The sequence below is a fragment of the Haliaeetus leucocephalus genome, unplaced genomic scaffold (genome assembly GCF_000737465.1).
Source record: "Haliaeetus leucocephalus isolate CR32 unplaced genomic scaffold, Haliaeetus_leucocephalus-4.0 Scaffold92, whole genome shotgun sequence".
NCBI lineage: Eukaryota > Metazoa > Chordata > Aves > Accipitriformes > Accipitridae > Haliaeetus > Haliaeetus leucocephalus.
In genome coordinates this window covers 627248-640561 of record NW_010972528.1, presented here as the reverse complement: position 1 = coordinate 640561, position 13314 = coordinate 627248, and the positions used below count along the sequence as shown (strand labels likewise).

Below are 13314 nucleotides of genomic sequence, written 5' to 3'. Positions count from 1 at the left end.
CCCCCGGCATAATCTGTCCAAACCTAGCTCTCCCTAGAGGTGCAGAATGCTTTTGAAGGTTAGAGAGATTAGTTGCTAATTTCTGAAATCTCACTGTTAATCACTTACAAATATATGCATTCAAATCACTGAAAACAGGCAAGCTTTCTCAAGTTTTCACAGGATGGGCAAAAAGAACTTAGGTAAAGTGAGGGCAAAGTGTCAAATCCTTTCACCAATACTGAGGTGTAAGAACTGAAATAAAAGGATGCAAGTGTAGGTGTGGGTTTTTAATTTATTTTATTTTATTTTTTTGTGTATTTACTTAAGCAAGGTGAATCCTAAGTGGGGTGGGGAAAATTCCATTAAAATATGACTTCTAGAAAAGCAGCCCGAGGCAGACAACTAACAGGGAAGACATAATTACAAAAAAGAGTAAAGAAGGACTAATAGGTGTTGCTATTAGTCTTAGCAGTTATGCAGTGAGTAGGTATCTCAATCAGTACTTACTATGTAGTGGTCTTCAGAGAACTGAAGTTATTGTAAGTTTTTCAGGATGTGTAGTAATGTCTCATGTACTGACAAGTGAAATCAGGCCCCTGGTGTCTTTCATATCGTGTTTTTAGGATAGGCTGTTCCACAATGGATGGGGGAGATGGTACTGCTGACCTTGTGATTAACAAGAGGTTTGTGTCTGAATCGGAGCTAGAGGAGCGGCGAAAGAGAAGGCAAGAGGAGTGGGAAAAGGTCCGAAAACCTGAGGATCCAGAAGGTATGGGATAGATTTTAATAATTATAGGAAAGAGATCGGAGAATATTTCACTTTTGTGGAAAACAGGACCAAAAGGTAATAGCTTGTATTTTACAAGTTCAAAAGGTTTTTACGTGAAGGAGCTAAGCGCTGTTCGTGATTCAGTGTTTCTAACGTATGGTCTCATTTCCTGATTTGTTCCTTCCTTTCAGAATGCCCAGAGGAGGCGTATGACCCACGTTCGTTGTATGAAAGACTTCAGGAACAGAGAGAAAAGAAGCAGCAGGAGTTTGAGGAGCAATTTAAATTCAGTAAGCACCAGCAGTTACTGTTTTGAACTGAAACCCAGCAAACTGCATGTATTGTGTGCAACAGCTGTATACAGCATCTGACTAAGGGACATGTCTGTGTGTCTTGTTTGCCTCTCTGAGAGATAAACAGAGGCTTCAGAAAGTATTATTGAATTTTTGCATCTACCATCCTTGCATTTTTCAAGGATGGTAGATGTTCTGGTGGATAATGTACTGTTCTGGGCACTGAGACAGCACTGCACATGTGCAAAACTCAAAAGTTGCTTGCAGTTATGGAGTTGCATTCCTGTAAAGTGTGGAATACTAGGCTTGTTTTGCACATTAAATCCAAAAACGCCCCTGATATCAATTCATGGAAAAGTGGAAATGTAACGTGGTTTTGTGACTCTTGAACTCATGCTTTAAAAGAAGTCTTGTTCCAGCAACTGTTACATTTCCAAGCTTTAATTAGTTGATTGCATTGGGTCTGGCTGAGATGGAGTTAATTCTCCTCATAGCAGCCCTCCTAGTGCTGTGCTCTGCATTGGTAGCTAGAAAGGTGTTGATAACACACCAGTGTTTTGTCTACTGCTGAGTAGTGCTGGCACAGCATCAAGGCTGTCTCTCCAGCATTTTTGCCCCCCTCAACAGCAGGCTGGGGCTGGGCAAGATCTTGGGAGGGGACATAACCGGCACAGCTGACCTAAACTAACCAAACAGATATTCCATACCATATGACGTCAGCTCAGATATAAAGGCTAAGTAAAGGGAGACGGAAGGGGGGCATTTTTGTCTTCTGGAGCAACCACTACACGTACTGAAGCCCTGCTTCCCAGGAAGTGGCTAGACATCACCTGCGGATGGGAAGTAGAGAATAACATCGTTTTTCTTTGCTTTCGCATGTGACCTTTGCTTTCACCTTATTAAACTATCCTGATCTTGACCCGCAAGCCTTTTGTTATATTTTCTACCCCCTGTCCAGCTGAGGAGGGGGAGTGATAGAGTGGCTTTGGTGGGCACCTGGCGCCCAGCCAGGGTCAACACACCACATTGATGCAAAAGTGATCTGAGGCTCAAGATTACTATTTGGAAGAAGTAAACATACAGGAGTTGGTTCTTCAAAAAGTAGATGTTTAACTCTTCTAATGAAATGAAAACCTAATTTCTACTGATGTTTGAATTTCACAAAGGTTTTATAGAAAAATCCTTTGCATTATATCACCTGTATATGTGCTGCTGAGTGCAAAGATGATAATGAGAACTAGAAAATCATTAGTCAACCATTTGGGGAAAAAGGGAGCTATTGGCTCTACCTAAAGAGCAGTGAGGATGATACTGTGGAACTCCATTTTAAGGTGGGTTCTGATCGATTTTGGTTCTTTGGCTGGAAGCTTTACCCTCAAACTATTGTGTTCCAGTTTGCCTAACTGGATTCTGTCTAGAATTTCTCTTGCATTTGCGATGGAACAAAACTATGTTTTACCTTTAACTATGGCACAATCTTTGAGTTCTGTTAGGTAACACTCCCTGCCCCTGCAGATGCTATCTTGTGCATTACTGATTACAAGGATTGCCTTTCCTGTTTTGTAGTAGATCCTTTTAGAATCATTCCTGTAGCCAAATTTCTTTGGGAGGAGGTAAGTGGGAGGAACTGACTAACTAGAGATCAGTGTTGGGTGGACTGTGATCCACTAGTTTGTCTCATCAGAGTTAAGCCCAATTTGGCCACTTGTGACAAGATTTGTCCTCTAATATGCTTGAATTTGCCTTAAAATGTTCATAAGTGTTTTTTCTATCCATGGGAATTTTGGAGGAGTGGAAAATGAGTATAGTGCACTGTCATTCTGATCAGTCGGAATTTATGATGGGACTTGGGAGGAGAAACACCTTACTGCTGAAGAACTGAGTTTGCATAAACACACAAACTTAGTTACCCTTTGTGTAGATAAAAACTGGTGTACAGACTAGCACTTCTTCTTTCTGCTAGGTTATTCAGCTTTGCAAGAATGCCTTCCTTTTTACAGTAAAATAATTTTAGTAGAATGTTATAGCATTTTAAGTGAAAATTAATACTAGTATTCTCTTAAATGCAACTTTTAAAGTTTTCTTTCTGGACGATTATGGTAACCAAAATAAGGATAAGTGGAAGTTATTTCTTGTCTCTCTAAGTTTCGCTTGTATTTTTATTAGTGCAAAGTGGAAAGTACAGATAGCAGCATTAATGCATTAAAGTCTCCCAACTGTACCTGCTGGAGAGTTTCCAGTTTACTTCAGTAAACTTTTGATCCAAGTCATCTTTGGTGATGTGACTAAACAGTTTGTGTCAAAGTGGCCACCAGAAAACTGACTGCTATCAACCTGGATGGGAAAGGCTTCTGATAACTCTAAATTAATTGTTTCCCTTGCCCAGTTATATTAGATCTGCAACGTCTTCCCTGTGGTTCAAGAAACCTGTAAACCAAAAATTTGCTTTTAAGGCAACCCTAGCAGAATAACAGATACTTGCTAACCTGGAAAGCAAAATCTACTGCAGACTATTTAGTAGGGAATCTCAGTAACCTCAGCCATAAGGATCTCTATGGCTGCTTCTCTTAGTTTGCAGATCAGGCGGGCAGAGAATGAAATTAATTCGTGTCACTCACTTCAAAAAATGTCCTGAGTTTCACTACTTTTGCTGTCTTTTTGAAGGGGGCCTCGGCAGTAGTAGTGAATGCTACAAGTTACTGTTTAAAGATTTACGAATGAGCTCTGCATTCTTAGAGTTGGAAAGATATAATTGATAATAATAATTGATTTCTAGAGCTTTTTTGTCAAAGACAGAAGCTTGCCAATTATCAGTGTAAATGGATTTCTTAGCTTGCTGTTAAAGTGAGTAGGACTTGACTATGTGGGTGAAGATTAAAAAAAAATATGGCGACCTCACATAAAAACCTAAAAATCCTCTTATAGAATTAAGCTCTAATGAAGACTAAAGGCGATGTTTGGGTTAAGATTTCGAGGATGACTACAAACAGAAAGACTTGGTCTTTCTGAAAAATGCTTTTTATTACCTTTCTAACTAAATCATTTGATTGAGAGACATTGAACATTTGCAGAACAGAAAATAAAACGCCTTCCTACTGCACTAGTGTGTACTTTCCTTAAAGTAGGGTAACATGTTTAGAAATAATTTTTTTTTGGAAGTTAGGAATTGTCTTGCTTCTACTTTTTTTTTTTTTTTTTTTAACGGATGTTAATCTCAGTCAAGTTACTAATTGTTTGCTTTAAGAAAATGTACTTCCTATTTTGAGGCAAGATTTATGGGGAGAAGTAGTGTGGGTTTTTTCCAGTTATTGATTGGTTTAAAAACAGATTCTGAGGAGACAGGCTTAAACTCAGTGTCTGAAACCAAAACAACAAATATATCGTTGCTTAATGTAGTTATTCCTTATTTTGTGTCACCTGTTCCAAATGGCGTTTCAGAACCGCAGAAAGGCTGCTTGAAAACTGGTTGATTTTCCTTAATTATGTCAGCAAGACCAATAGCATTTCATGGCTTCCTATGAATTGTGTCTTGCTTTTCTCTGTAGTAATAGTGTTGTTTTCAAACTGTGTTAGTTTGTTGTAGTTTGTGTGCTTGAGTTTTTCGGCTTGTTAGCATCCAGTATCATTAACCAGGAAGTATTTTTACTCCTTAATTACAGAATCCAGCAGATAGCCTGTGGAGTTTGCTTTGTACCCTTTTCTCGGCACAACAGTGAGACTGATGGAGTACCCAATTCACTCAGTCACCCAGGACTCTACTCTGCTATGGGGCAGTTTGAAATCATCAGAAAATTTTCTGAGAGAGTGGTGAAGTAACACAAAACAAATGGCTGCTCCTTAAGTGGTTGTAGCTTATCAATATGCATTCTTTTCCTTTATTCAGAAAATATGGTAAGAGGCTTAGATGAAGATGAGACGCATTTCCTTGATGAGGTTTCTCGGCAGCAAGAGCTACTAGAAAAGCAACGAAGAGAAGAAGAGCTGAAAGAACTAAACGAATACAGAATATCCTTTGCATTAAAATGGCTGGTGGTTGTATAGAGGAGGATAAGGGATTGGGCTGTAGTTTTGTTCTGTCATTGACATTCTTTCTATAAAACTGCTTTACAGAACATATACAATGATAGACTTTTTTCATTGTAGCTTGGATCTCCCACTGTAATGTTTGATACTCCCCCCCTCAACCCCCACGTGTCTTTGGTACTTTTCTTTCCTTCTCCCCCTCCCCATTGTTTGGCGTTTTGGTTTTTTTTTTCCCCGTTATAGAGTGTATGAAATACCATAGCTAAAAAGAGAAAGAGATTGTAAAGGAAAAACAGCCTGTTACTTCTAATCTTTTGCTTTTTTCTTCTTATTGAAAAGTAAATGTTTTTGTTTGTTTTTTTAACTGCATATTGGCTGTTTTTAACATACCTGTTTGAAATAATGTTTGATTTGCTCTCTCTGTTATTCTTCTTGAAGTATTAGCTACTTTCTCCCTTGCTGATAACTGCAGGATGAGAAATTAAATACATCTGTGCAGATGCACTAACTTTCTTCTGGGAAGTCAGTGCCCTTGAAGACTCAGCTCCTTTGGGTAATACAGACTCTTAGACTGTACTAAGAGCAGGACTGTTTGGCTTTGCTGTTAAATGCCAAATTTTCATGAAGATGTGCTAGAAAATAATATAGGATGCTTTTTCTCTCTAGTCAGTGGCAGTGAAGGGAGGTTGGAATGATTTGAGGATTTCTGTGCTAAGCTAGATGTTGTTTATTTGAGGTTTATTGAATCTGTGCAGAACCTGATGGTTTCTTTGCCTCCTAATGAAAACCATTGCTTTTAAGTCATCAGTGAAGAAAGCGCAAGTTCTCAAGGATGCTTTAGTATAAATGAAAGGATTTGTGGACACAAGGTGACCAAAACCAGTCAGGAAATAAAGCTGAATAGTGCCAATGCTACAAAGATCTGCATTACCTTCTGTTAGTTAATGATTTATAACTTAAAGCGTGTGTTCTGTGAAGAGTGTCTGTTATCTTAGTAATGTGTTTATGAAAAAGCAATACTGATGCATTTTTTTATTCAGAAATAGGCTGTAGTTGGTTAATAGATTTGGAATATTTTCTTGATTTGTTGGATCTAATAATGGGATGTTCATGGGATATGTTTAGTTTCAGTGATGGTTACTTGCAGGTCTGGCTGATGCAGGGATGTGCAGTATAAGCTTGTGCTGCAGAAGCAGCTGACAGCTCTAGTTAGGTCACATACGTCTGGGGTGAACCATACCAGCCCAGAGGGAATCTTATGTTGTCTTGAATTAGCCACGTAACACACTGATCCCTGAATTTACTGAGCAGGGCCTGTTCAAGACGTACAGGCCATCTAACCTCAGTCTTTGCAATCTTAGTAATATTGTCTGGCTCTCTATCTGAAGACTTGCTGTAAATTAAACTGTAGAACTTATTGCTGATGGGGCAGAGGGAAGGAGAATGTTTTATAGTCACCTCAGCTAACGAGAAATTGAGAAGTTTTGCCCATTCCGTTTCCTTTTTTTTTTTTATTTGTTTATTTAACCATAATATTTCAAGCAACCTCAGAGCAACTTGCAAAATGACTCATCTGTGTTTGAAATTTTTGGTGGTATTCTTTTAAAATGCAAAAGGTGTTTTTGTGTCTGCAGGTTGTTACTAATGGTTTGTCACTACAGTGACAAAAACCAGTGGGTAGTAGGTAAACATGCTGGATCTATAGGTGTACTGTTCAAGTGCTCTTCCAAACTAATAAGAGGAATGTCAACCCAGTGAGTTTGATTATTTGGTCTTTTTCCTGGTATAATGTCCAATTTAAGCTACCCAGAGGCATTAATTTTGCAGTAAAACCTACATCAATATTCAAGTACAGAGCTTTTTTTCTTTCTTTTTTTCTTCATTTTTTAGGTTGAACAGTCATGAAATCGTGTATCTTGCATGCTTTGGAATATTTTAATGCACTCTCGAGCATAAGAAATTCATATGCATGGATGCATAGCAATTTTACTTCTTCCTGCATGAACAACTAGGGGCTTTGCTCCTTAACCTATCCAGACCCCACGGGTCTGACAATGTTTAAAGATTTACAGATATTTTTTTAAGCCAGTTCCAAGAAGTGTTTGAGAACAACATCATCTTGTCTTAAATCCTATGTAAATGTAGGAAAAGTCCCCCTCCAAGAAGCAGGCTTTACTGTAGGATAGCTTTTTTAATGCAGTCGATATTTAACATTGAGAGGTTTATTTCTAACGTAGTCTTCCTGAGAGGGGATGCTTCTTGGCTAGGTATAGTGTTACATTTGCTAATGACAGCAGTACATATAAAATCTCTGTTAAAAACATGCTGTGTCTCTGGTAGTTGAGGCATGCTAGGAGAATGGCATCCTGGATGGAAGTGAAAAGCCTGTAATTTGGTAGCTTTTAAAAGAAAAGTCTTTGGGTTCCTCAGCCAGGCTTTTTTTAGTGCAGTATTAGAATATAATGGGGTAATGAACCTAAATGTGGAAGTTGAACGCTGCAGCGTGTGGAATCCTGTGTTGCAACATCAAGCCCTGTTTGACACAAGCAGCTTTCAGATTGCTTCTGATAGCCACAGGATGGCAGTCCTGTGCCATCTTAAGAAATAAATAAAATTAACAGTCTGATTTTGACTGAGAAGACTTTCAGTTGAGGTAGGGAGCAGTCTAGGTTACTGCTGTATCCTTAGGAAAATCAAATAAGGAATGGCATCTGAACTCTCCTAATTGTAAAGTGATTGGAGACTTTGAGTGTGTCCCTTCAAAGGAAGATGTAAGAGTTTTTTATTTGCAGATGTTCAGTAGGGAAAAAAACCTATGACTTCAAATACATGGTCCATCAATGTGAAATTCACTATCCAGTATTTGTCTGCAATAACTGGGGCACCTGTGAATCTCCAGCTTGTGGTTATGTCACCTGATCAGTGGAATTGTAGTCAGAGAAGAAACTGGTAGAAAGCTGGATTTAGGGTTATAAACAAATACCCTTTTCAATTAGGTTGATTTGTCTTTGCTATGTGTAGTTTAAAAGTTTTGCAGAAACTTTTGTGACCCCACTGGCACCTCATTAACAAACAGGATCTTTGGCAGACCTCGCTTCATCAGATACAGCTGGACATTAACTGTTATCAGGGATGGGACTAGGTCCTGCCACAGAAGACCTGTTTAGTCTGTGTGCAGAGTGAGTGTGCCTTAACAACAGACCAAGCTCCTTCTTATCCTGTCTGAGAACCTACTTAAGCTTCTCCACCTCATTATAGATCTCAGCTACATCCCACCTTGCTAACACTGTTTTAAGCTACTTAGTTTTTCTGTGCAGTTGCAGTCTTTTTGGGTGAATCTTGGACCACACGTAGTCTTAATCAGATCTGTCTCCTTCCTCTTGAGGGTGGTGTTCAAACTGGCAGTAATAGCCTTGTGGGCCTTACAAAGAGATGAGCTGAAAAGGTAGAGTGATAAATACCAAAACAGAAAATTGGAACTCTTTTGCTTTGGTAGGCTGAAGTCTGCTGGGCTCAGCAAAAGGAGTGTTTGAGGAGTGGAAGTGAGCCCACATATTGCTACTTAGTTTTTTTGGTAAGGATTAGGGGTTGAAGTGGCAAATTTGAATTACAAATGTGTTGATCCTTGTAGAAGGGGGAAGTACTGCATTTTTTTTTTTTTTTTTTTTTTTTTTTTTGGTCCAGTCTGACCTTTTTGATTTTTTTTTAAGACCTTTAGGAAAAGGCAGGATGATGGGTATGTTTATGCATGCTGGATGTGTCATGTGTTGCACCTTTCTGACTTCAGAAAAGCAGCTCCTAATCTGCTGCCTGGATGTTTTTACAGGGAGAGCTGGTATTGATACCCAAGAAAGTTCTGCACCCAGTGGGTGAAGTCTCTTCTGTCTCGGCCAAAGGTGCCAGCTAAATGTCATTACAAATAAGTTTATTTTGATAGAATATGTGAATGAACTTCGGTCACTGCTGTCAGCAGAGCTAGCTAAATATATGTGAGAAGAAGTGTCTGTTCTCTCTATTCCTTCCTGATTGATCCTTAACCCTTAATTCACAGCACTCTCACCAAAGTGGGAGTCAGTATGGACCCAAAGAAGGAAACTGAGAAGAAATTGCCCGTGAAGTCAGTGGAAAACAAGAACAAATTCTCTCAGGCAAAGCTGTTGGCAGGAGCTGTGAAACACAGAAGGTTAGTTTCACACCTCTATAAATTCATGAGGAACGGAACCCAGTTAGCAGTCTAAAGGGAGGCAGGCCAAAACTGCCTCCAGAGAGTGAGGTGTGAACCTTAGCCCTAAAGAAAAAAGGGGGTAGGTATAAGAAAAGACCAGCCTTGTTTCTATAGGCTCTCACAAACTGTGGGAAAAACATGAAGCAATTCAAGTAGATAAGCGTGTGTAAAGCAAGTGGGTAGACTCTTCATTCTAGACTGCCAGGCTTGGGCAATCCTGCTTGGGGATCTAGAGGGAATCTATTTTACATGTCTATTTGTAGATATCAGTGTCACCTCACTCATGTAATTTCATTCAGGTTTGCATAATTTATCAGCCGATTTTATCTGTGTCTAAAATGGATTGGTTTAGTTGCTGCTGGGGGCAGCATGGGGGAGACATAGGTTACAAGAGAAGAGCTTTGTGTACTGATTTGATCTTGAGGGCATCAGGCAAACTTCCTTGCTCCTCACTGATTTGTACTGATACATCAACACCCTTTCCATTCCAGGGAGATGGCAGCTGGGTTTGTGATGTTTGCTGTTTTGATCTTGGCCTGCAAACACAGCTGCTGGTGTGCTACAGGTTATCAAGAAACTACGCATGTGGGGCTAGACTTATTTCCCACAGATGAGTTGTCTAATACTTAAGATGATTACTGACGTCTCGAAATTCAGTCAGTGTTTTTGAATCTGTCCCAGAGAATGAGAGATTATTTTAGAAGCTTATCTTGTAGGGTGATGTTTAGCTCCCAGTACAGCAGTAATTGCATGTCTGAAAACTGAAGTAAGCACTTCCACCACCTAATGTGGAGGGGGTTGGGTAGTTGTTTGGGTTTTTGGAAGGCAGAGAAGAAAAACCCTGAACAGATAACAAGCAGCCAACAGTGTTTTTTTTTCTTGTAACTACTAGTACTTAACCTGGTACGATGTAGAGAAGGAGCTGGCATGTGCTTAATGGCACATCTAAAGCCTGCAGATGGCATCAATTTGAGGAGGGTATCTTAACTGATATGTCAGTGCCATCACAGACTTGCTTTGCAGTCTTCTGTTTTTGCCATCTTATCTTTTATTGCAAACTGGCCAAAACCAAGTGTAGCGTGAGCTCAACATCTGTTCTCTGAGCTTTGTAGTTTCCTGTAAAGGATGTATTACTATAAAACCTCCCCACACAGAACCTTTCATCTGTACTGCATATTCTGACAGGGACAGGAAAGAGTTAATGTGTAAAAATGCTCATACTTCATCACTTTAGTCCATCACAGCTGAAGCTGGGAAACATTTGTTTATGTGGATGGCTTAGGATTGGGAACATGCGAGAGGCGGAAAAAGAAACTGAGCTGTGACAAGGAAGAGCTCTGAAGAGTCAGAAGTCCAAGTAACGCTTCTTTCCCCCAACACCACTTTGGACCCAAAAGGACCCTTTTCTTTTTTAGGTCAGACACTGCAGCTGTGTGTGAATTGCTGCAAAACCTACTGGGCTTCTTACTGGGTGCAAGATTTCTAGATGTTTTGGAACAGGCTCTTTAGGTACTTGAAGGAGGGGAAGGAAACCCTGGAAGGGAAAAGACATGGATGTTACACCAGAAAGCATGATAATCATTCACATGTGCAAGCCTGTGGTCATGTGGGCTGTATGAAGCTCAGGTAGTCATTCCTGATCTCCTGTGGGGTACTTCCAGCTGAATAGGCAGCACTGAGTTGCTGTGCAAGAGGTCTGACTTGGACTCCCAGAGGCATGTTTCTGTTTCCCAGGTTAACAGGTGATATTTCCAGTGTAGGTGTTGACTCTTTCTAGGATTGTGTATGTTCCCTAAGAAGCCCCAGTTAACAGCATTTTAAAGTGGTGCTGGTCATCAGGGGATCCTGCTGGCATTTGCTGTAGGTTTTGAGGCAAAGATGTTACTTTAACTTCACAGTAATTAAGTGGTTGCTTGTGAGGAACAAGATATTTTCTTTTTTTTTTTCCACAGTTCAGATGGTGGTAACAGTGTGAAGAGGTTGAAACTAGATACTGATCATGATGAAAAGAATCAAGGTATGTCCTGATTTCTGCATGTGGGAAGCTGTCTCTCACCTGAACAGCAACTGACTCGGTGTTAAATCTGATAGAGGATTTGCTTTCCTGCTCCTTCATTATGCAAGACAGCACAGACTGCAGTTGGCATGTTCTCTCTTAAAGCAGTAGAAGTGGTAACGATAGGTGCTGACAGCCTTCATAGGGCTGGAGGGAACCTCTACAGGTCATCAGTCTATCCCCTGCCTAAACCATTCCTGACAGATGTTTGTCTAAGCTGCTCTTAAATCTCCACAGATACAGATTGTGCACCCTCCTTAGGCAGTTTATTCTAATGCTTAACTGATTTTACCCTTAAAGAGTTTTACCTGATAACTAATAGGAGTCTCCTTAGCTGCATTTCAAGCCTAGTGCTTGTTCTATCGACGGGATACATGGAGAACAGATAATCCCCTTCCTCTTCACAGCAGCATTTGATGTATTTGTATACATCCCCTATTAGCTTTTCATGCTATGAAGTGATCTTGTCCATCCTGAAACCAATTTGTTTCAGAAACTAGAAGAAAAATTAAGTTGCGTTTCAGTCTTAGCTGTCAGGGCTGCAATTGACTTGCTGTCAGGATATTCTTGACACAAATAGGGTGAGCTGCAATTGTGTAACGACAACCCAAGGCGCTTCCTGAATCTCATTCTGTTGAGTAAACTTTCAGAACGCTGGAAATAATTAATTAGCCATGGAAGATGGGAGACATTGACTAGCAGAACGATGGAATAAAACTTTTCCTCAACTATGCTGTTATATCGCAAAAAAATACTCAATTACACAAAGCAGAGCTATTTATTCTTATTTAGTGGGTTTGGTACTTGACAAGCATCAAACTGACAACTTTAGAATAAAAATCTGTAATGCCAGCGTAGAGCTGGGCTTAAACTAGTGATGAGAAAAAAAATCCCCTGAGGTAGCAAGTCCTTCCTGTCAGAATAGCTTTATTGCAGCATAAAGCTGCCTTATGCTTTAATTAAATCCTGCAGTCAACCACCACTGATGTGGCAATAGCAGGTGAATGGCACGTGGCAGTTCCTGGGCTTGATTAAAAGCCCTTTCCTTCACTCTTGTTTTTGACTGAGGTACCTCTCTTTCAGAAAAACCATCCTGTGTTCCCTTGGGGAGCAGCTCAGTGGGAGGCTCCACAGTCCACTGTCCCTCAGCAGCTGTGTGCATTGGGATCCTGCCTGGCCTGGGCGCCTTCTCAGGAAGCAGTGATTCGGAGTCCAGCTCGGATAGCGAAGGCACTATTAATTCCACTGGAAAGATCGTCTCTTCTGTCTTTCGTAGCAACAGTTTCTTCGATGGTCCATAACAAAATCCCTCCGTGTGTAATGTAGTGCAGAGTATCTTCCAAAGCCCTGATGGATGCTTGATGCATCCTTCTGCCCCAAATATAATCTTTCTAGCTAACCTCTCAACTCTAATACACTCAGATACTTCTAAAATAACTCATTGTATTTTATTTTATTCCCCCTCCCACAACTTTCCATTTCTGGGGTGCATACTGAGCCTGGAAGAAAGGCTACCATCCTAAATGAGAAGGCATACCTAGTAATGTAATGAAGGTCTGAGGGTAGGGAGGAGAGAGCTTTATCTTTTAAAATTCTTACGGAAAGAAAGAATTCTGGTGATTTAAGAAGTTTATACAAGACTAACAGGCAAAAAATATTCACTTGAAGCAGTGAAGTCTTGTAGAAAAAGCCATGTGTTCTGTTTTAAAATGTCATTTTTATTCTGTATTTGAGAAATGGGGGCAGAACAGAAATCAAGCAGATGGTGAAGTGTAGATTGCCATGACACTGTAAAGAAGTTTTAGTGTTAACATGATTAAAGACATTCTGAATGCATGTTTTTTTATCTTGGCTTGTGCCATTCATAATTGTTCCTGTTCCATTAAGCAATTTCTGCACTACCCAACCAGCCCCTTCCTCAAACCACCACCCAGGAAAAGTGCAAGCCAGCCTCCTACAAATGCAG

At 40.1% G+C, this 13314-nt stretch overlaps 1 protein-coding gene across 3 annotated transcripts in view; it reads left to right on the top strand.

Annotated features, from left to right (window-relative positions):
* FAM192A (family with sequence similarity 192, member A) overlaps window positions 1–13314 on the top strand; it is a 29515-nt gene that overhangs the window by 2497 nt on the left and 13704 nt on the right. For 2 of the 3 annotated variants that reach the window (XM_010583358.1, XM_010583367.1), the window contains exons 2-7: window positions 606–751; window positions 943–1041; window positions 4928–5049; window positions 9117–9250; window positions 11245–11309; window positions 12432–13180. In XM_010583358.1, the coding sequence (XP_010581660.1) occupies window positions 622–751; window positions 943–1041; window positions 4928–5049; window positions 9117–9250; window positions 11245–11309; window positions 12432–12649 (768 nt within the window). In that variant the 5' untranslated portion in view covers window positions 606–621 and the 3' untranslated portion in view covers window positions 12650–13180. Of the gene's footprint in view, window positions 1–605; window positions 752–942; window positions 1042–4927; window positions 5050–9116; window positions 9251–11244; window positions 11310–12431; window positions 13181–13314 lie in introns of those variants that run through there. The other variant, XM_010583377.1, reaches the window with a different exon arrangement.